The sequence below is a fragment of the Myodes glareolus genome, chromosome 1 (assembly GCF_982192425.1).
Source record: "Myodes glareolus chromosome 1, mMyoGla1.1, whole genome shotgun sequence".
NCBI classification, from domain to species: Eukaryota; Metazoa; Chordata; class Mammalia; order Rodentia; family Cricetidae; genus Myodes; species Myodes glareolus.
In genome coordinates this window covers 59959755-59983144 of record NC_142026.1, presented here as the reverse complement: position 1 = coordinate 59983144, position 23390 = coordinate 59959755, and the positions used below count along the sequence as shown (strand labels likewise).

At 43.5% G+C, this 23390-nt stretch overlaps 1 protein-coding gene across 7 annotated transcripts in view; it reads right to left on the bottom strand.

Annotated features, from left to right (window-relative positions):
- The window catches only part of LOC125405157 (cell adhesion molecule CEACAM1-like), a 31298-nt gene that overhangs the window by 3875 nt on the left and 4033 nt on the right, over positions 1-23390 (bottom strand). For 4 of the 7 annotated variants that reach the window (XM_087906767.1, XM_087906828.1, XM_087906948.1 and 1 more), the window contains exons 3-9: positions 22686-22964; positions 18550-18804; positions 13256-13537; positions 5524-5647; positions 5132-5288; positions 4726-4782; positions 3612-3642 (exon numbers count right to left, since the gene is read on the bottom strand). In XM_087906767.1, coding sequence (XP_087762893.1) covers positions 4771-4782; positions 5132-5288; positions 5524-5647; positions 13256-13537; positions 18550-18804; positions 22686-22964 — 1109 coding nt within the window. In that variant the 3' untranslated portion in view covers positions 3612-3642; positions 4726-4770. Of the gene's footprint in view, positions 1-3611; positions 3643-4725; positions 4783-5131; positions 5289-5523; positions 5648-13255; positions 13538-18549; positions 18805-22685; positions 22965-23390 lie in introns of those variants that run through there. The other 3 variants (XM_087906780.1, XM_087906845.1, XM_087906909.1) reach the window with 3 other exon arrangements.

Below are 23390 nucleotides of genomic sequence, written 5' to 3'. Positions count from 1 at the left end.
AAAAAGAAGTAAACTCACCCAGGAGGACTAGACTCCAGGAAATAATCAAATTGAGAGCTGAAATCAACAAAATAGAAACAAAGAAAATACAAAGAATCAATGAGACAGAGTTGGTTGCTCGAGAAAATCAACAAAATAGACAAACCTTTATCCAAACTAACCAAAAGGCAAAGAAAGAATATCCAAATTAACAAAATCAGAAATGAAAAGGGGGACATAACAAGAGACACAGAGAAAATACAGAAAATCATCAGGTCATATTTTGAAAACCTGTACTTCACAAAATTGGAAAACTTAAAGGAAATGGACAACTTTCTGGATAAATATCACCATCAAAAGTCTCCCAGATAGTTTCAGTGCAGAATTCTACAAGATTTCAAAAAACTAATACCAGTATTCCTCAAAAATGTTCCACACAATAGAAACAGAAGGAACACATTGCCAAACTCTTTTTATGAGACTACAATTACCCTGATACCCAAACCACACAAAATGCAACTAAGAAAGAGAATTACAGACCAATCTCCCTCATCAACTTTGACACAAAAATACTCAATACTGGCAAACCAAATCTAAGAATACATCAGAAAAAAAATCATCCACCATGATCAAGTTGGTTTCATCCCAGAGATGAAGGGATGGTTCAATAAACAAAATCTGTCAATGTAATCCACCATATAAACAAACTTGGGGAAAAATGCATAATCATCTCATTAAATGCTGAAAAGTGCTTCAACAAAATACAACACCCCTTTATGACAAAGGTCTTGGTAAGAGCAGGGATACAAGGAAGATACCTAAACATAATAAAGGCAATATACAACAAGCCAACAGCCATCATCAAACTAAATGGAGAGAAACGCAAAGCAATTCCACTGAAATCAGGAACAAGGCAAGGTTATCTACTCTCTCCATATCTATTCAATGTAGTTCTTGAGGTCCTAGCTGGAGCAATAAGACAACAAAAGGAGATAAAGGGGATACAAATTGGAAAAGAAGAAGTCAAACTCTCACTATTTGCTAATGGTGTGATAGTTTACATAAGTGACCCCAAAAAATTTATGAAGGAACTTTTACAACCCATAAACCCCTTCAGTAATGTAGCAGGATACAAGATTAACTTGGAAAAGGTCAGTAGCCCTCCTGGTACACAGACAATAAATAGGCTGAGAAAGAAATAAGAGAAACATCACCCTTCATAATAACCACAAATAACATCAAATATCTTGGAGTAACTCTAACCAAACAGTGGATGACCTATATGACAAAAACTTCAACTCTTTAAAGAAAGAAATTGAAGAAGACATCAGAAAATGGAAAGATCTCCCATGCTCTTGGATAGGTAGAATAACATAGTAAAAATGGCAATCTTACCAAAAGTAATCTACAGATTCAATGCAATACCCAAAAAATCCCCCCCAAAAAAAATCTTCACAAAAGAATACTCAACTTCATATGGAAAAGCAAAAACCCAAGATAGCCAAAACAATTCTGTACAATAAAGGAACTTTATTCTGGAAGCATCACAATCCCTGACTTCAAACTCTACTACTGAGGTACCATAACTGAAAACAGCCTGGTATTGGCATAAAAACAAACAAGAGGACCAATGGAACCGAATTGAACACCCGGATATCAATCCACATACCTACGAACACCTGATTTTTGACTAAGAAGCAAAAATTATAAAATGAAAAAAAGAAAGCATATTCAACAAATGATGCTGGTATAACTGGATATCAACATGTAGAAGAATGAAAATAGATCCATATCTATCACCATGCAAAAAACTCAATTCCAGATGGATCAAAGACCTCAACATAAAATCAACACTGAACTTCATAGAAGAGAAAGTGGGAAGGACACTTGAACACATTTGTACAGGAGACCACTTCCTAAGTATAACCCACATAGCACAGACACTGAGAGAAATATTAGTAAATGGGACCTCCTGAAACTGAGAAGCTTCTGTAAAGCAAAGGACACTGTCAATAAGACAAAACAGCAGTCTACAGAATGGGAAAAGCTCTTCACTAACCCCACATCAAACAGAGGTCTGATCAGCAAAATATACAAAGAACTCAAGAAATTGGTTATCAAAAGAACAAATCCAATAAAAAAAAATGGAGTACAGACCTAAACAGAGAACTCTCAACAGATGAATCTAAAATGGCTGAAAGGCACTTAAGGAAATGCTCAACATCCTTATCTGTCAGAGAAATGCAAATCAAAACAACTCTGAATTCCATCTTACATTTGTAAGAATCGTCAATATCAAAAACACTGATGACAACTTAATGCTGGAGAGGTTGCTGGTGGGAATACAAACTGGTACAGCCACTTTGGATATCAGTACAGCAATTTCTCAGAAAATTAGAAAACAACCTACCTCAAGACTCAGCAATACCACTTTTGGGTATATACCCAAAGGATGCTCAATCACGTTACAAGGACATGTGCTCAACTATGTTCATAGCAACATTGTTTGTCATAGCCAGAACCTGAAAAGAACCTAAATGCCCCTCGACCAAAAGAGAAAGAAAGAAAGAAAGAAAGAAAGAAAGAAAGAAAGAAAGAAAGAAAGAAAGAAAGAAAGAAAGAAGCTATGCTATATTTACACAATGGAGTACTACACAGCAGAAAAAAATAATGACATATTGAAATTTGCAGGCAAATGGAAAGATCTAGAAAACTTCATATTGAGTGAGGTAACCCAGACCCAGAAAGTCAAATATCATATGTATTCACTCATAAGTGGCTTTTAGACATAAAGCAAAGAAAACTAGCCCACAATTCACAATCCCATACAACCTCGATAGCAAAGAGGACCCTAAGAAAGACATACATGGATCTAATCTACACAAGAAGTAGAAAATAGATAAGATCTCCTGAGAGAATTGGGAGCATGGGAACCATAAGTTAGGGTAGAAGGGGAAGGGAGAGGAAGGGAGGGAAGTGGAGAAAAATATATAGCTTAATAAAAACAATTTTAGAAAAAGAGTTAACCCACATGTCTGTTGATGTCCTGCACAGGAAAACACGCCTCAGGAAGGCTTTCTGTGCCAGAAACTTTAGAAGACGCACCCAACCCGCTTTGTCATGTAGCCCGTGGTCTCCTGGCCATTGTCCCCTCTCGCTCCTTGACGGCCTTCCATCTGCCGATGTCCACCCTCACTTGAGCATGGCTCCCGTCATTCTCTAAGCAACCTGCCAGTCTCCTACATGATAGGCTGAGTCTTGTCTGAACCCCTCTGTCAGGTGTCTGGACTGCGGTGCTGGGCAGAGGAGGGGACAGAGTGAGATTCTAGAGCCTGCACCTCTAACTGCTTGAATGGAGCCCTTCCTTTGAAGGCCAGAGCAGGTTAAGATGAGGAGAAACAAGGGAGAGGGGTGTGGCCCCTTCCTCCTTTGGGGCTCGCTCACCCACTCCTTTAACCTCCTTTTGAGTGGGCAGAATGCAGGTGCGCAGGCTGAGGATGAAAGCGGTGCAGCTCCTGTCTGCTGCACGAGGAGCTAAGGGCACAAACGTGATCTCACACTTGAGGCTGCAAGAGTGCAGCCTCTCCAGAGATATCTGAGAGGAAGCAGGCAGTGAAAGTGGCGGGGCTTACCTCATTGGGAGACTTGTCATGGGGCTGTGACCTGCGGAAGCAAGAAAAGAGTCACCAGAGCCGGAAGTGCAAAGCTGATCTAGACTTGCGATCTGGAGCTGAAGGAGGTGGCAGGCGGTGGCGGCAGATGTGGGGTAGGGTGGGGGTGGGGGGTGGGGGGTGGTGATGCTCATGAGCAGTTAGAAGATTTGCATCCTAGAGTCTGCCTTGCAGACTCAGGTTTTTAGGACCAGAGGAGAGGTGACAAGGACAGAGCCCTGGATTATTCAGTCCAGGAGTTCTCCCAGCTCACAAAGCCTTGATTATCCCCCTTCCTCAGTGGTGTTTGTCAGTGACGTGCTCCTGTGACAAGGAGGTGCACAGTGCCCCGTGACACCCGGACCCACACAGCAGAGAGTCTCCTAAGGGAGAATGGATGTCCATGACCTTCACACGCAGCAGGGAGGGCATCAGGATGAGGAACTTGCTCCTGGACACGTGGTTCCCTGAGGCCAGTCTAGCCTAGGTGGACTGAGTCTTCCTTCAGCACTGACTTGGTCCCCGTGGATGGAGTGGGGGGGTGAGGACCTACAGCCCCTGAGGGCTGGTCTTGTACAGTGTTTGTTTAACTAAGTAAAGATGTGCTGCTGTTTTACCTCGCCTGCCAAGGCGCCTGATTGGTCCAAGAAAAGCTGAATGCCCAGTGGTGAGGGAGGAGGTATAGGTGGGGCTTCTGGGCAGGGAGATCAAGTTGGAGGAGGAATTTAGTCTCAAGAAAGAAAGAAAGACCAGGGGCCAGCGGGCCAGACATGGAGGAAACAGAAAAGTAGGACATACAGAAGGAAAGCAAGCCCCGAGGCAAAACGTAGATGAGGAAAAAACAGTTTAAGGGCACAGTTTAAGGGAAGGAGCTAGTGGGGCAAGCCTAAGCTATAGTGCAGCATTTGTAATTATTAATAAGCCTCCACGTCTTCATTTGGGAGCTGGTTGCTGGCCCAAAGAAAATGGCACCTACAGACTGGGAAGAGATCTACTGTGTTAAGTCAGACAGGAGACAGTGGCTGGTGTCCAGGATGCCAGGGAAGATCGGGCAGGTGGTGGAACCTTCTGGATTCCCTAGGGTCAGTGCCTTTACCTACTGTGGGTTGATGGTGTCCAGTTGTCCTCACTGAGTATTCTCTTACTTCTTGTCCTAAATAAATGGGAGACACAGTCACTGTTGTTCGGCTGCTGAGATGGGAAGGACCCTGGGAGCCAATGATCCTGGGAGCTGCTGGGTGTCCATGCTGTGCATTCACAGCAGGGCTGCCCCTGCCTCTCTTGTTGCTGCTGCCCTTCCCAGTTTAACCAGGCCCCTCCTCAGGTCTGATCCTATCACTGTCAAGTCTGCTGTCTTTCTAACTGATGCTGTGATGCTACTTTGGTGGGGTGGGACGCTCCGAGTCCTGAAGATCGCTGCTCTTCAGTGCTACTGCCCCTGCTAGGCTTTCTCAGTCCCTCCCTCCATCCCTGCTGCTATGTTAACAAAATAGAGAACATACTTTCTTCTTTTTCTTTTGAGGTTTCTTCACTGTTGGGGTTTCTTTTGGAGTTTCTTTTGGAGTTTCTTTTGAGGTTGCATTGGGTTTGGTTGGCTTATTATCCACTCGTTCAATGTCCTCCTTCATTTGTTTTATGCTTCCCTCCTTACTCAGCTTCCTGATGAAAGAGGAAGACAATGCATTTCTAAACTTCACAGGGAGAGGGGTGACCATGACCAACAGACAGTGGGGTACAGGACACAGGAAGGCAGTGATGTGAGGACCACAGAAATTATTGAGAAGCAGACACATAGCAAAGAGAAGCTGGAGTCTAGACACCAAGTGAAGGAAGCCCTTCACTTTCCCAAGCATGGAGGAGATGGAAGTGTAGAAGTAGATGTGGGTCACTTTACCTGCCAAGAGGGATTCTTGCCCAGAAAACCACTATAACGATTAGTGCTATCAGCCCCAGAAAACATTGAGCAGCAATGCCAATAATACCCCACAATGAGAGCTGACGTTGACGTTTCTTTTTACCTGTCATGGAGAGAAACGAGAAGTATCGCGATAAATTCATCCTCACTGGGCACCTGGAAAAGAACTCTGATAGTGTTGCTATCTGTCTCTTCCTTGGGAATGCACTTCCTGTAAGGAGGTCGATAGCAGAGGCGAGGCTATAAGCAGCTTATGCTCTCCCAGTTTTCCCATAAGGACTGTGTTCCTAGGTTGTGCATATATCTCCCCTCAAGTCCTGCGTGTGGAGGAAGAGGGGAATGTGCTTTAGGCTGCAGCCTAAATCATATCCACTCTGGAAGTCCTTGGAAGGCTCTGAAGATGGGAGAAAACCACATAGCTATTTTTTATGTTAAAATTACGGGGTTTTTGATGATTTCATTTTTTTCATTGTCCTAATTGTAGGAAATGTGAATATTCACCTGTATAGTTTCTTGTGGCCAGGAGTTAGTTGAAAGAATGTCTAGGCTAAGTGTACTCTAAATGGCCACTTTTCCTCACAGGGACTCTGTCTTAGCTACAGTCTCTGTTGAGGTGATAAAAGGCCACAATCCCAGAGCACCTCACCAGGCTTGGTAGTACTCCTAAGGACCTGGACCACCCACATTGGTCATCATTCAAGAAAATGCCCCACAGGTTTTCCCTAGATGTGTAATAGATATGTAATTGAAAATTAATTAAGAGAAATATGGTGCCATCTGTGGGGTTTCATGCCTGTGACCCCAGGAATTGAAGGACTGAGGCAAAGGGAATGACATGAGCTCAAGATCAGGCTAGATTACCAAGTTAGTCCCAAGCCCATCTCCAAAACAGCCAAAACAAACACCTGCAGCAAAACCCACCACAATCGCAGCAAGAAAGGGCACCAAGTCAAAATATCCCTCTGTCCAGATTCACCCTGTGGCCAGATGAACCTTGAAAAGTAGGCCTAGGGTTGAGCAGTCTTGGGCATGAAGGGTCCTTACATGCCCAGCTCCCATTCTTTACTGCCTTATACAGACATTGATGCTAAGTGGACCCAAGGCCTAAATGCAAGAACTAAAACTATAAAACACTCAGGAGAGAATCTGTGATGTAAGCTCCATGACATCATGTTTGGCAGCGATACTCTTGACTGTGACACAGAAACAGAGGCCTCATGAAAACTGAAATTTTCTGTGCATCAGAGGCATTGTCAGCTGACCCAGCAGTTCCAGTCTGGAATGTGTACAGCACAGGGGCTGGTGGTCTGTTGAAGAGAGAACACATATCTATAGTGTTCCTTGTTTTAGCACTTGAAGCAGCAAGACAAGGAGAGAATGTGATCTATAAACACACAGTGATACAGTTGAGTTTTTAAAGAAATCAATTCTGTATTTTGAGAACATGGATGGACAGGCACTGGTGTCTATCAGACCCTCAGTTTCAATGCCTTTTTTGTATTTTAAACTTTGATCTCCGGTTACTCATAGAAATTTGCCAGAATAATTGCTTTGTTTGGGTTTGTTTTGTTTTTTTTGTTTTGTTTTTTTTTGTCTCTCCTGAAAATTTGTCTTCTCAAAAGCTGTTTTGCCATCCATAGCAGTATGGTTTCTAACAACAAGAATTAGGTCCTTTAATTGCTCTGCAGAAGTTTCCTCCATGCTGACAGGGAACAATTGAACCGAATTTGGCATTGGGGCCTGCAAGAGGCCCCCAAAATGTTTGCTAATGGAAAAGGGCTACCTTACCTGCCCTTTGTTGATCTGCATTCAATAGTCCAACGTCACCCTTTGCCACACCTTCACATACTCCAGAAGGCTAGACACCTTCTGTTTGGATTATCTCTAGAAAAAACTTGTTCCTAGGAATACCTTGTCTACAGTCTTTTTCAAGATGCCCTGGTTTACCACAATTGAAACATCTGATATTTTGACTTTTCTTAAAATGTCTAGAAATCACTTCTCCTATCCAAGTATATCATCATACGTGTGAGATCCAATATCAACTGTCTGTCTAATGCATTCATCTATCGGTGTTGATCTTGCCTTTGCAGGCATCATCACCCTTTTGCATTCTGAATTAGCATTTTCAAAAGCCAAGCATTCAATTAATATTTGCCTAACTTCTGGATCTGATATCATTCTATTTACAGCTGAAGTTAATCTTTAAAAAAAAATAGGATTTCTTCTGGGCCCTGTATAATTTTAGTAAATGACTCAACTCTGTTTCCTGATTCTCCAGCCCTTTCCCAAGTGTTCAAAGCTCCTATATGGCATAGGGACAAGGTGTGATCATCAAATTTGTCTTTGCAAATCAGCATAATGGCCCTCATTAAGAAGCTGCTCTTATAAGGGGCACATGAATAAAAAGAATGCATGAGAAGATTCTTTTCCTATAGTCATCAGACTTTAGTTTCTATGCTTGTTGTGGCTTCTCTTTTTGAATCCTGAGTGAAATCTTTTAGAATTTGTCCTTAAAAGTTTTCAATACATTTGGTTATAGATGTTTGTCATCATTTAGGGGGGTGATTGCAAGTTGTTACTGGTCATGGTCAGAGAAAAAACTAAACAAAGGAGGTTAGATTTGGAGATCTTGTTCTGAAAAGAAAATGGAAGGGATATGGGAATAGTAGGATTAAAGGGTGGATTATTGAATGTACTTATAAAAAAATTAGGGGCTGGAGAGATGGCTCAGAGGTTAAGAGCACTGCCTGCTCTTCCAAAGGTCCTGAGTTCAATTCCCAGCAACCACATGGTGGCTCACAACCATCTGTAATGGGGTCTGGCGCCCTCTTCTGGCCCGCAGGCATACACGCAGACAGAATATTGTATACATAATAAATAAATAAATATTTTAAAAATTATAAAAAAAAGAAGCTGCTCTTGAGAAATTTCAACACCTCTATCCCTACTTGGTTGTTCTATGACCCTAGCTTCCTCTCTCCACTATGTTTTTCATTGTAACTGAGGACCAGCTTCTAATATTGCTGTAACTAAACTTTCCAGTCTTGTCAAATAATCTTGTTTCTAGTTGCCCATGAATTTAACTTCTGTTTCACAAAAGGTGAATACATGCCATATGAAACTACTGCTTCCTTAAATATCCTCAAATATAACATTTCTATAGGATCCCAATTAACTTCTGCATAGCCTTTGGGCAGCTATCATCTGGTGGTCGTTCTTGTATGGTAACTGGGCATATTAAGAAGAAGATGGCTTCTCAGAGATTCTGCCAAACGGACATGCCATGCTTAGTGTGCTTGGTTTTGGTTTCGTGTCTTACTACCTATTACATGGAATGTACAACCACAGGTATATCAAACAGGTGTGCCATCCCATGTCCCACGAGGACAGCCAGCCATCATGTAAATGTGTCATGGACTTTCTACCCTCACAGTGGTCAGCCTCGGTTGCCCCTTGCAGAGGCACCGTGCAGAGGCCTTGCAATCGTCTCTCCTCAACTCATCTTTGGTTCTGTCAGCCCCTGCTCAGATGCCAGCTGTGTTGTGTGAATTCTCCAGAGGAGATGTTAACAGATGGCAGATCAACCTGACCAGACTGTTTCCTCAAGTCTAGTTTACTGAGGCAGGGAGTGTTTTTTAGGGTTAGTTCTAGGAACATGGGTAGCTGGAAGACAGTCACCTCACAGACAAGCCCATCCCCGCATGGGTAACAGCTCATGAAGCTGCATGCCCGGAGCGCAATGTGCCGCTGCAGACAGCTTGGCCGGTGGGAAAGCCTACTCTCCAGACAAGGCTACTCTCCATACCACCTTGGGGAGAGGTGAGTGGGTATTGTTACATTCAGGAGCTTCCTGAGAATTGTGGGTTTGCTTTCCTTATGACCTCAGCCAAGTGTTTATCTCAGAGGAAACAGCTGCCCAGCTAAAGGACAGGACGTCTGTGAGATAGAAGACTGAGCGGTGCTTCTCAGGGAAGGAAACACTGAGGAGCTATTGGTAGCAGGATATAAACTTCATGTTGGAAAGAGGAACAGGTTAGAAGCAACCCGAAGAGAACTGTGGTCAATGGTTGGGTATATTTCAGAGTAGCCGAGGCGAATTTCAAATGTCTCACCATAACAAATGGGAGATGGATGAGGTAGAGAGTGTTAAATAGCTCAACTTAACCATTCTGTATTGTGCACAGACATCAAAGATCACATGCTACTTCTCCAAACTATGTGCAGTTGGGATGCCAGTTACAGCACTATCAACAAGTAATAGACCAAGTATTAGGAAAGTGGAAAGACCTTTTTCAAGTGCTAAGTATATTCACATATTGTGTATCTGAACATATGCCAAAATACATAAAGAACTCTCACAGTTCAACAATAGGAACAATAAAAACCACAAGTAGCTCAATCAAAAAAGGAAAGGACCTGATATTTTCTAATAAAGAGGAACAGATGACCAATAATGACACCTACTTAGTTCTTGTCTTTTTGAGAGAGGAAATTCACATGAAAAGAGAAAACCTCAATTGAGGAATCACCTGCATCACCTTGGCCAATATTCCTTAATTTCTATTTGGTGGAGGAGGGTTCAATACTATCCAGTGCAGACAGCCCCTTTCTTATAGGCTCCATAAGAAGGGCAGCTGAGCAAGTGAGGGAAGTAAACCCGGAAGCTTCCCCCATGGTTGCTGCCTGCACATCTCTCTGTGACACACTCTGATCAGGACATTTACACCAAATAAACCTGACTGCCAAATTGGTTTAGGTTGTGGTGTTTGGTCCCAGTAACCAGAAAGCTAACTAAACAACACATAAATGCTATGGGGCCATGCATAGTAGTGCATAACTTTAATCCCAGCACTCGGGAGGCAGAGGCAGGCAGATCTCTGTGAGTTCGAGACCAACCTGATTTACAGAACGAGTTCCAGGACAGCCAGGGCTGTTACACAGAGAAACCCTGTCTCAAAAAAGAAAGAAAGAAAGAAAGAAAGAAAGAAAGAAAGAAAGAAAGAAAGAAAGAAAGAAAGAAAGAAAGAAAGAAGGAAGGAAGGAAGGAAGGAAGAAAGAAAGGAAGGAAGAAAGAAAGGTGGTGCACAACTTCAGTCCCAGAACTCTGGGAATTTCAGGCTGGTTAGCCACGAGTATATAGTGAGATCCTGTCTCACAACCAGAAAACAAAAACATGCTTAACATCAGAAGTCATTGTAAAAATGCACATAATACTACTCAGAACAACAAGGTAACAGTGTCTCTCAGGCGGGGAGTGTTTGATGTTCAGCCTTTGTGGATGTGGAGGGAAAGTCAGCTGGGCATTAAAACCTGCGTAGTGTAGGTTTTTAAAAAAAAAAAAAAAGTTTTGTCTTATCATTTTTAATTACATGGAGGAGTATGTTTACATGTGGGTATGTGCATGCAAATGTGGCTACATACAGAAGCCAGAGCATCCCATCTCCTGGAACTGGAATTACAGATGGTTGTGAGCCACCATGCGATTGCTGGGACTGAACTGGGTCCTCCAGAAGGGCAGTCAGTGCTCTTAACTCATGGAGCCGCCTCTCTAATCCCAGTGGAGGTTCTTATCTTTTAAAACCATCTGTGTTGTCAGGTCTCAAGCCTGTAATCCTAATAGTCAGGAAGCTGAAGCAGGATGATCATTATGGGTTCAAGACCAGCCTGGGCTACATAGTTCCACTATATCCTAAGATACAGAATGAGACCACATCCTTACAATCCAGAAAAACCAAATTAATATTAGATACAGTAACTGTGTGTGTGTGGATATGGTCAGAAGCGAGGGTGCAGTGAGCTCAACAAGCATCTGCTTCTCACCTACAGAGCAGCCGTGTTCACAGCAGCCACAGCCAGGAAGAGCCCAAAAGCCCTTAACGGTTCCATGAATAACAAAATTATAGTTTATCCACACACTGGAACAATCATAAGACAGGAATTTTTTTAATAAAAATGAGAAGTCAGTCATGGTGGTTCATCTTTATAATACCAACATTGAAGAAAGGCTGAAGCAGGAGGGTGGAGGCTTGGGATTCCAAGATCAGACCAAAAAAAATCTAGTCTTTAACTTTAAAAAGAAAGGTGGGATCTGGCATGCTGCAGTGTAGAAGAACTAGAAATTATGTAATGTGATGTAAACCTGATTTAAGAATCGATATTGTTTTATTCAACTTCCATGAAAGGTGCAGGGGAGTCAAATAAGCGAAGAGTAGAGTTGTCATTACCGGAACTGGAGGGTAGGAATGGGGCAATGTTGTCTATGTGTGTGTGTGTGTGTGTGTGTGTGGGTGTGTTGGGTGTGTGTGCCAGGCATGTGCATGGGGTGGCACATGTGCACATACATGCAGAGTCCAGGACTCAGTGCTTCCCTGACTTCTTCAGTGAGAGAGGATCTCGACAACCTCACAGCTAACTAGAGTCAGCTCTAGGGATCTCCTTTCTCCACCTTGCCAGCTCTGAGTACAGACATGTGCTTCCATGTACTGCTCTTTACACAGATGCTTGGTATCTAAACTAGGTCTTCATGCCTGCTTGGCAAGCACATTGCCAGCTGAGCCATTGCCTGGGACCCACAAATATTTCTGAATAGGGCTATAGATTTGTATATTTCAGTTTGGACATGGATAGGGACCATAGCTATACAACACTGAATATGCATAATGTCGCTGAACTGTATGCTTCAAAATGGCTAAAACAAAATATATATGATATATATAGCATATTGTGTGTGTGTGTGTGTGTATGTGTGTGTGTGTGTGTGCATACACACAGAAACATACAGAAACATACAGAAAATAATCTTGTGCAGGTCACACTCTAAATGGTGAAATAGAAGAGGAAACAATTCCATTCACAACTTTCTTCTCCCTGGATTAAATCAAACTCAGGTAGGAGAAATTCAGAAGAATCCAGATGTGGGGTGCACATCTGTAAGAGCAGCACCTGGGAGGTGGAGGCAGGAGGATCAAGAGCTGAGGACAGTCATCACTGACGTACTGTGAGGATACCTGGGCTGCATGAGACACTGTCCTCCCAAAACCAAAAGATCCCAACAAACAAAACATTCCAGAACGATTGTCCATGCACTGTGAACGGCACAGGCATTTCCGGGCATCGCTTCTCACTAACAGAGCAGCTCTTTGCCTAGCGCTGCTCTGTATCACGACGTGCAGTGTGTGGGACAGCATCCATCCACAGGGTCTGATATCAGTGCTTCCTGGAGCCAGTTACCCATGGATACCCAGGACCTCATGCCTGACTCAGAGCTCAACCCTTAACCACTTGCTAATTGGGTTTACAGTCTTGGTTTTATTTGCTTTCAAACACTTTAGAGACAGGGTCTTGCTCTGTAGCCCAGGCTGGCCTTACTCTCCATCCTCCTGCCTCAGCCTCCCAAGTAGGGGTAATAACTGGATGGCACTATGCCTCACTATACGGCCCCATGTCTGTTGTCTATTTTGCACAGTGTTGGTAAAAACAAATTCCCCCAGTAAGGATCCTGGGAGATGGTACAGCAGGAACAATAGCTTATTGTACAAAACTGATGATCCAAGTTCAATCCTCGAAATCCAGGAGAGATCTGCCTTCATTTGACTGTCCTCTAACCTGCACACATACACATGGCTCTCACGTCACCCTAAAATTATAATAAAATAGTTCTTAAAAATACAATTCTTAAAAAAAATGTGGGGAAGGAGGGGTCACTCACTTAACACATTCAGGTAGAATGGTTCACTCTGGTTGTAAGTGAAGGAGTTGGCGGTCTCACACTGATACATCCCAGCATCTTCCATTTTGAGTCTGGGTATAAAAATCACTCTACTACTTAGTAACAGTGAAACCCTGGCTGAAAGGTGTACTGTCATTGGGTTTCCATTGTGGAGCCATGTTACTTGGGTTCTGTTGTCATTTCCCACACAGGTCATGTTCATGGAGTCTCCTTCTTTGTAAGTCAGGCTGGCAGCGATGAGGCGAGGTTTTGGCAGTGGAGCTGTGGACAAAGAGAGGACAGGATCAGCTGAGAAGTGTCTTCTCTCACAGGTTTGAGCAGCTCTTGGGGGCCCACTATGTAAAGTATCAATCTCCCCACAGTTGTCCCCAAATCTCAGAGACCATGAGTCTCAGTTCAGGAGACAGTCTCTAGGGTCTTTGAGGCCCAAGTCACTTAGAGCATCCCCTAACTTAACTCTGGGGTTTGTCTGTCAGAGTGTATACCTGGGTGTCCACCATCTGCCCCATGGGATGAGATGTTTCCCCCCACTGACTCGCTTATGCTTATCAATGCTAAATTTTCATAAAAACAATAGGTTTCACCCTGGCATTTCCAGTGTGTATCATCGTACTGCGCTCACTTCCATCCCATCTTTACTCTCGTTTGTCCCCTACATTCTTTCTTGTCTACTTCATCGGCAAAATGTCCCCCTCTGCATTTACCTCTCACATACATACATACATGCATGTACACATACCCATGCACACGTGTGTATGGAGGTGTCTTCTCAGTAGGGCCTCAGTGAACATGGATGTGTAGGTAACTCTGTGAAGTGCTGACTTAGATGCTTTTGGGTTTACCCCAGAAGAGTGACAGCTGGACAGTGTGGTAGTTATGGAGTTGGCTGCTAAGGAACCTCAGTACTGATGTTCAGGCTACAGTAACAAAAACATGCAGTACATGCAGTGCCCTTTCGCCCTGCATCCTAATCTGTGTTTTCTCAGCAGCCAGTCTGGCTGAGATGCTCTGCAATGTCCACACAGTTTTCATTGCATTTGTTCATAGACAAAGGATTTACCTGCTTTCCCATATGCTTTTATGGATATTTCTATTTCTTTCGTAGAATACTGTCTGCTTAACTCACTGACCCATTTATTGATTGGAATATTTGGGTTTTTGTTTATGTTTCTGATTCTTTTGTTACACGTGTGTGTTCCTGTGTACTCACTTGCATGTGGAGGCCTGAGGTGGACGTCAGATGCATAGTACATCTTCCAGATGACAGTTTGAGGTCAGAGCTCAGGTCCTCATGCTTAATAGAAAGCACATTATCCACTGAACCATCTCCTGGCCCTTGAGCTCTTCATATATTCTTAGTATTTGTCTCCTTTCGTGTGGAGATACATCGACGCTCCCATTCTGGCGGTCACCAGTTTGCTGTGACGAATGCTAGGAGGAATTGCTGAAACTGCATGGACTTCCTTGCCACCTTTGCTGTTGTTCTCTGACTCTGCCACTCATTCTCAGAGTGTCTTTGCTGTACTCATAATGTGAATTCTCCCTGCGTTTCCTCTACTTCTTCCAGTTTCATGTCTTTATGAAGCAGGATTGGTTTCATGTAGCCCAGGCTGGCTCAGACTTGCTATGCTGGCAAGGATGAGTGTGAACTTCTGATCCTCTCACTTCTCTACCTCCCAAGCATGGGAGCTCATGTGTGCACCTCCATGCCCAGTTCGTGTGCTGCTGGGATCAAAGCTAGGGCTTCGTGGGTGGTAGACAAGCACTCTGCTGACAGAGCAATGTCCCAGACCCCTGAAAGATGGCTTTCATTTCTTCTTCCCCGTGTGGATATGCAGACTGCCCCACCCCCATTTGTTGGGAAGGTGTCATTTCTTCAGTGTCTACTTTGACAACTTTGTTGGCAAGCAGGTGGCTGTAGCTATCTGAGTTCATTCCTAGGCTATCCCTCTATGCCAAGACTTCTTAATATTTTCCAGTCGTGGCCCTGTTTATCCTGAGAATTATATGACCCTAGGTATATAGCTGTGATGGCTATTCTTGTCAACTTGACTATCTGGAATAGAGGGCACACTTGTGATCTGGATCTTAAGGCAGAAAGACAACACGCCTTCATTCTGCACCTTGAGGTTGGACAGTAATATGCCTTTGATCTAGATCTTGAGGCAGGATGACACACCTTTAATCTGGGCCACACCTTCTACTGGATGCCTATATAAGAATATAAGGGCAATGGAAGGATGACGGGTTCATTCCTTCTTGGCCTGCTTGCCCGAGCTTCATCAGCTCATCCATTCCATCACTGACATTGAAGCCTACTTCTCCAGGACTCCAGCATTTGCAGAGGACCAGCTGAGATACACATCCTCCTGGGACTGAAGAACTACTAGATTCGTAAACTTTCCATTCACAGCCAGTCATTGAAGGGCTGCAGCCTGGAACTCATTCCAATAAATCTCCCACACACAGAGAGTGGGGGAGGGGAGGGGAGAGAGAGAGAGAGAGAGAGAGAGAGAGAGAGAGAGAGAGAGAGAGAGAGAGCATGTGTACACAAGTGGAGGTGTGTAAGGAGGCCAGAAGAGGACGTCGGATGCCTTCTGCGACAACAGGGGTGTGGGAACTGAACTTGGGTCCTCTGCCAGAGCTGCTTCACCTACCTCTTAACCACAGACCGCTGTCTCTGGGCCTTAGACTTTCTTGATATGTCTGGTAGAATTGGGCTTCTCTTTGGGGAGATTTTCAATGACAGTTTCCCTCCAATTAGACGGTTTAGGTCGGCATGATTTGCTTTTACATCTTGAGTTCATTTTGTCTGGTCGCGAGTAAAGGAATTTATCCCTTCTTCCTTTCCCAGCTTTTTAGTATATATGTTTTCAGGACATTTCTTGGTTTATAATATATAATTTTATAATTTTTTATTTTAAAAAAATTCACTTTATATACCAACCACAGTTCCCCCTCCCTTCCTTCACCCACTTCCCCACACCTCACCCCCACCTCAAACTCCATCTACTCCTCAGAGGGGTAAGGCCTCCCTTTGGGAGACAACAAAGTCTAGCATACCAAGTGGAGGCAGGATCAAGCCCCTCTCCCCTGCATCAAGGTTGAGCAAAGCATCCTCTATAGCAAGTGGGCTCCAAAAAACCAGTACATACACCCAGGATAAGTCCTGCTCCCACTGCCAGGCCCACAAACAGATCAAGACACACAACTGTCACCCACATTCAGAGGGTCTAGTTCGGTCCCATGCAGGTTCTCCAGCTGTCAGTCCAGAGGCTTAAGCTCCCACTAGCTTGGGTCAGTTGTCCTGTGGGTTTCCTCATCGTAATCTTGACCCCTGTCTCTCATGTCATCCCTTCTTCCTCTCTTCAGCTAAACTCCAGGAGCTCAGTACAGCACTTGGCTGTGGATCTCTGCATCTGCTTCCGTCAGTTTCTAGATGTAGGTGCTATGATGACAAGCAGGGTAGTCATCAATTTGATTACTGGGAAAGGCCAGTTCAGGTGCCCTCTTCACTATTGCTAGGAGTCTTAGTTGAGGTCATCCCTGTGGATTACTGGGAATTTCCTAGTATTAGGTTTGTCCCTAACCCCATAATGGCTCCCTCTATCAAGATATCTCTTTCATTGCTCTCCCTCTCCATCCTTCCACCAACTCAGCGATCTCCATCCCTCATGTTCCCATCTCTCACTCCCTCCCCATGACACCCCCTCCCAGTTTACTCAGGAGATCTTAACTATTTCCCCTTCCTGGAAAGATCCATGCCTGTCCCTCTACTAGTCCTCCTTTTTAACCTAGCTTCTCCGGAGATGTGGATTGTAGCCTGATTAACTTTTGCTTTCTGTCTAATATCCACTTACCTATGATTGCATACCATATTTGTCTTTCTGAGTCTGGGTTACCTCACTCAGTATGATTTTTTTTTAGTTCCATATATTTTCCTACAAATTTCATGGTGTCATTGTTTTTTACCGCTGAGTAATACTCCATTGTGTAAATGTACCATATTTTCTTTATCCATTCTTCAGTTGAAGGTCATCTAGGCTGTTTCCAGGTTCTGGCTATTACAAATAATGCTGCTATAAACACAGCTGAGTAAATGTCCTTGTGGTGTGACTGAGCATCTTCTGGGTATAGGCTCATGAGTGACATTCAGCACATTTCTTAACAGTCCTCTCAATATACATGATGTCTCTTGCCATGCCTTTTACTCACAGGGTTTAGATATTTATGTCATCTCTATCTTTTGTTTGGTTTCCCCCAGGGCATGTTGATTTCATGTGTCTTTTCAAGAAACTAACTCTTCATTTACTTGATTTCTTTGTAGGGTTGCTTTAGTATCAGTTCCATCAATTTGTCTTGATTTAATGCCAGCATGCCATTCGCTCTTTTGTGATTATTTGTTACTTTTCTTCAATCCTGTATTATATCAAAAATAAGTCTTTTGCATTTCCTCTGATATTTTCTTGTTTGTTTTTGTTGAAGCAGTGTTTCCCATAGCTGAGGCTGGCCATAAGCATGCTGTGTATCTGCAGATGACTTTGAGATCCTGCTCTTCCTTCCTCGGCATCCCCAGTGCTTGGACAGTACCATGTTTGCCTCCGGCCTCCATCTTGTTCTCTCTTCATCTTAAGGAAGAGTGTGTTTGACCTCGGGTGCAGGAATGCTGTTCATCCTAATAGGCAAGATGTGGCTGGCATGAGCAGAAGGAGGCTGCCCACATGTGCCCACAGTTAGAAAGCAGAACAGCTGGCTTTCTCCTTTTGACACCGTCCTGGAAACCAGTCCACATTTAGCATGGGTCATCCTCCACAATTACCCCCATCTAGATAATTTCTACAGACAAGGCCAGTAATGTTCTTCAGTAATGCCAGCTCTGATCACATTGACACCACTAACCATCACAACTACAACCCAAGTTCTTATGATGGTAGTTTTGGTTTTTGTATGTGCGTGGTGTATGTGTGTATATGTGTGCACATGGGTGTGCATCCATGTCCTCTGAGGGCGAGTGTGGAGACCAGGAGTCAGTGTTGGGTATCTTTCTCAATTGCTCTCCTCCTTCTATCTTTAGACAGTCTGTCACTAAGTCTGCAGGGAGAAGACAGGGTATCTGGGGAAGAGAGTGTCTCCTGAATCAGAGGGTCACACAGGAGGACTGGGATCTGCTTGTCACTGTGAACACAAGCTATGGAGTTCATTTCTCCCCATTCTTTACAGAAAGCCAGACACCACTACAAAGATCAGCCCTGATGTTCCAGACATTCACTTACAATAGACTGTAACTTCTCTGACTGTGGAATTAGTGACATTCCTTGTAGGATTAGAAGCAGTGCAGACATATCTTCCAGTATGATTTAATGTGGCATTGTTGATGTTTACTTCTTTTGAAGCATTCCAGGGCTTCCCATTGAAAGTCCAGAAATACTGTGCTTTTGGCTGAGACTCTGACTCACAGAATATCCTTATCTTTGATCCTACCTGGAATAAAGTGTCTGAAGGAGACAATATGGGGGAATCTGGGCCATCTGGAGGAAAGAGAAAGACGTGATGTCACGAGAGAGTAAAGAAAGATCTTGTTAATCATTGCCAAAATCCTTTTATGAAGCTACAGTTACCCTGATACCCAAACCACACAAAGACTCAACCAAGAAAGAGAATTACAGGCCAATCTCACTCGTAAGAAGTGTAGTATGAAGCTACAGTTACCCTGATACCCAAACCACACAAAGACTCAACCAAGAAAGAGAATTACAGGCCAATCTCACTCGTAAACATCGACGCAAAAATTCTCAATAAAATACTGGCAAACAGAATCCAAGAACACATTAGGAAAAATTATACATTATGGTCAAGTAGGCTTCATCCCAGAGATGTAGGGCTGGTTCAACATACACAAATCTATCAATGTAATCCATCATATAAATAAACTGAAAGAAAAAAAACCATATGATCATTTCATTAGATGCTGAAAAAGCATTTGACAAAATTCAATACCCCTTTATGATAAAGGTCTTGGAGAGATTAGGGATACCTATATTTAGGTATACCTATATTTAGGGATACCTATATTTAGGTTCATACCTAAATATAATAAAAACAATATACAGCAAGCCGACATTTAACATAAAATTAAATGGAGAGAAACTCAAAGTCATTCCTCTAAAATCAGGAACAAGACAAGGCTGTCCACTCTCTCCATACCTCTTCAATATAGTGCTTGAAGTTCTAGCAATAGCAATAAAACAACATAAGGAGATCAAGGGGATTCAAATTGGAAAGGAAGAAGTCAAACTTTCGTTATTTGCAGATGATATGATAGTGTACATAAGCGACCCCAAGAACTCTACCAAAGAACTCCTACAGCTGATAAACACCTTTAGAAATATGGAAGGATACAAGATCAACTCCAAAAAAATCGGTTGCCCCCCTATACACAAAGGATAAAGAAGCAGAGACGAAAATCAGAGAAGCATCACCTTTCACGATAGCCACAAATAACATAAAGTATCTTGGGGTAACTCTAACCAAGGAAGTGGAAGACTTATTTGACAAGAACTTTAAGTCTTTGAAGAAAGAAATTGAAGAGGATACCTGAAAATGGAAGGATTTCCCATGCTCTTGGATTGGGAGGATCAACATAGTAAAAATGGCAATTCAACCAAAAACAATCTATAGATTCAATCAATTCCCATCAAAATCCCAACAAAATTCTTCACAGACCTTGAGAGAACAATAATCAACTTCATATGGAAAAATAAAAAACCCAGGATAGCCAAAACAATCCTATGCAATAAAAGTACTTCTGGAGGCATTACCATCCCTGACTTCAAACTCTATTCCAGAGCTACAGTAATGAAACAGCTTGGTACTGGCATAAAAACAGAGATGTTAACCAATGGAATCGAATTGAAGACCTGGATATTAACCCACAAACCTATGAAAACCTGATTTTCGACAAGGAACCTAAAAGTATACTATGGAATAAAGAAAGCATCTTTAACAAATGGTGCTGGCATAACTGGATGCCAACCTGTAGAAGAGTGAGAATAGATCCATATCTATCACCATGCACAAAACTCAAGTCCAAATGAATTAAAGACCTCAATATAAATCTGATCACACTGAACCTGATAGTAGAGAAAGTGGGAAGTAGTCTGCAACACATGAGCACAGGAGACCACTTCCTACGTATAACCCCAATAACACAAATAATAAGAGCAACAATAAATAAATGGGACCTCCTGAAACTGAGAAGTTTCTGTAATGCAAAGGACACTATCATTAAGATAAAAAGGCAACCTACTGAATGGGAGAAGATCTTCACCAACCCCGCATCAGACAAAGGTCTGATCTCCAAAATATATAAAGAACTCAAGAAACTAGACTTTAAAACTCTAATTAACCCAATTTTAAAATGGGGCACTGAACTGAACAGAGAATTCTCAACAGAAGAAGTTCAAGCGGCCAAAAGACACTTAGGGTCATGCTCAACCTCCTTAACGATCTGGGAAATGCAAATCAAAACAACTTTGAGATACCATCTTACACCTGTCAAAATGGCTAAAATCAAAAACCAATAATAACCTATGCTGGAGAGGTTGTGGAGTAAGGGGAACACTCATCCATTGTTGGTGGGAATGCAAACTTGTGCAACCACTTTGGAAATCAGTGTGGCGGTTTCTCAGAAACTGGTAGTCAACCTACCTCAGAATCCAGCAATTTCTCTCTTGGGAATATACCTAAGAGATGCCCAATCATACTACAAAAGCATTTGTTCAACTATATTTATAGCAGCACTGATTTTAGTAGCCAGAACCTGGAAACAAATTAGGTGCCCCTCAATAGAAGAATGGATAAAGAAGGTGTGGCACATATACACTTTAGAGTTCTACTCAGCGGTAAAAAATAATGACATCTTGAATTTTGCATGCAAATGGATGTAAATAGAAAACACTTTACTGAGTGAGATATCCCAGACCCAAAAAGATGAATATGGTATGTACTCACTCCTAAGTGGATTCTAGTCATAAACAAAGGACATTGAGCCTATAGTTCATGATCCTAGAGAATCTAAATAAGAAGGTGAACCCAAAGAAAAACATATATTTATCCTCCTGGATATTGGAAGTAGACAAGATCGCCGGGCAAAAGTTGGGAGCAGGGGGTGGGAGTGGGTTGGGGGAAGGGGAGATGGGAAGAGAGAAGGGAGAAGGGGAGGACTGGGGAGAGCTTGGGGGAATGGGATGGTTGAGATGGAGGAAGGGTGGATATGGGAGCAGGGAAGAAGATATCTTAACTAAGGGAGCCATTTTAGGGTTGGCAAGAGACTTGACTCTAGAGGGGTTCCCAGGTGTCCAAAGGGATTTCTCCAGCTAGGTCCGTGGGCAACAGAGGAGAAGGTGACTGAACTGGCCTTGTCCCATAGCCACACTGATGAATATTTTGCATATCACCATAGAACCTTCATCTGGCGATGGATGGAGATAGAGACAGAGAACCACATTGGAGCACTGAACTGAGCTCCCAAGGCCCAGATGAAGAGCAGAAGGAGGGAGAACATGAGCAAGGAAGTCAGGACCATGAGGGGTGCATCCACCCACAGAGACGGTGGGACTGATCTAATGGGAGCTTACCAAGGCCAGCTGGACTGGGACTGAATGAGCATGTGATTAAACTGGACTCTCTGAATGTGGCTGACAATGAGGGTGGACTGAGAAGCCAATGATAATGACATTGGATTTTGATTCTACTTCATGTACTGGCTTTTTGGGAGCCTAGTCTGTTTGGATGCTAACCTTCCTAGACCTGGATGGTGGGGCGGGGGGAGGGGGGCTTGGACTTCCCACAGGGCAGGGCACCCTGACTTCTCTTAGGACTGGAGAGCGAGGGGGAGAGGGAGTGGGAGGAGTGGGAGGGAAATGGGAGGATGGGAGGAGGTGGAAATTTTAAATAAATAAATAAATAAATAAAAATAAGGGGAAAAAAGAAAGATCTTGTTCTGTAGACGGGTCACGGCATCCTTGAGTCAAGTGACAGGGGTGTTTTATAAAATGTCCCAAGCAGGCCTGGAATTAGATCATTTGTAGAGTAGCTGCCTCACAAGGGCTCATGGGCCTCCCCGTCACATCTCTCACACAAAGGATCCCACCTCGCTCCGTGTACTGCAACTGTGATGTGTGGCTTCCCTGCTTCCTATCACTTGTAGTCTCAAGTCTCTCACACAGAAGCACCTCTCCCATCTCTGTGCAGGGCTTGGCCTCCAAGGATGTGTGTGAGCAGACAGTATTGCCAACCTGGGAGTTCAGGACCAAGAGCTGGTGTCATGGACCTGAGCCCTGTGAAGTATGGTCACAAAGCACGTGTGTTTGGACAGCTTTGGGACCACGGGGAAATAGAAGTTACTCACAGATAATCTTCAGTTCCAGTTCTTTGCTCCTATGTCTATTTGCTGGGTTCCTGATTTCACAAACATAGGTTCCATTGAATTTTCTGGTGACGTTACGTAAAGTGAGTTCTCCGGGACTTGAAGACCGGATGACATTACCACTTTCTTCAATCTCCCTACCATTAAGCCGCCATTTGTACATCGTCAGTTTAACTACAGGTTTACATCTGAACTGAATGGTGTCTTGATACTCCACAGCTGTAGTCCCATTGATTGTGCAAGAGATATTTTTGACCCAAGCTGTGTAGACAACAGAAAAGAATGGTCAGTGTGGTTCTGGAAACCCAAAAGTCCTCTCTCTACAAGTATAGGGCCACTCTCACCGCAGACAGAAGCCCGAGGCTCTGGGGACTCAGCCCCTGGGATCCCCTGCACTGGGTGTGGGGTGGAAAAGCACTGGCTTTCTCATGTGTGAACTGAGCTGCAGTGATTACTTGTGGACTGACCCAGAAACTGCAGCAACCCTTCCTGGCTCTCCTGGTCCTCACTGCCTGACCTTAGGCCATGGAGGGTGGGGGCTTGTCCCCCTCCAGCTGTGTTGCTCACCACTGCTCAGCCTGAACAGGAGCCCTCTGGGACTTTGCTTTTCAAGACTGTTCTACTGGTGGTTCATGGTGGCACTTCCCATTGTTCTTTTACTGAGATGGTCACAGCCTGTCCAGAGGT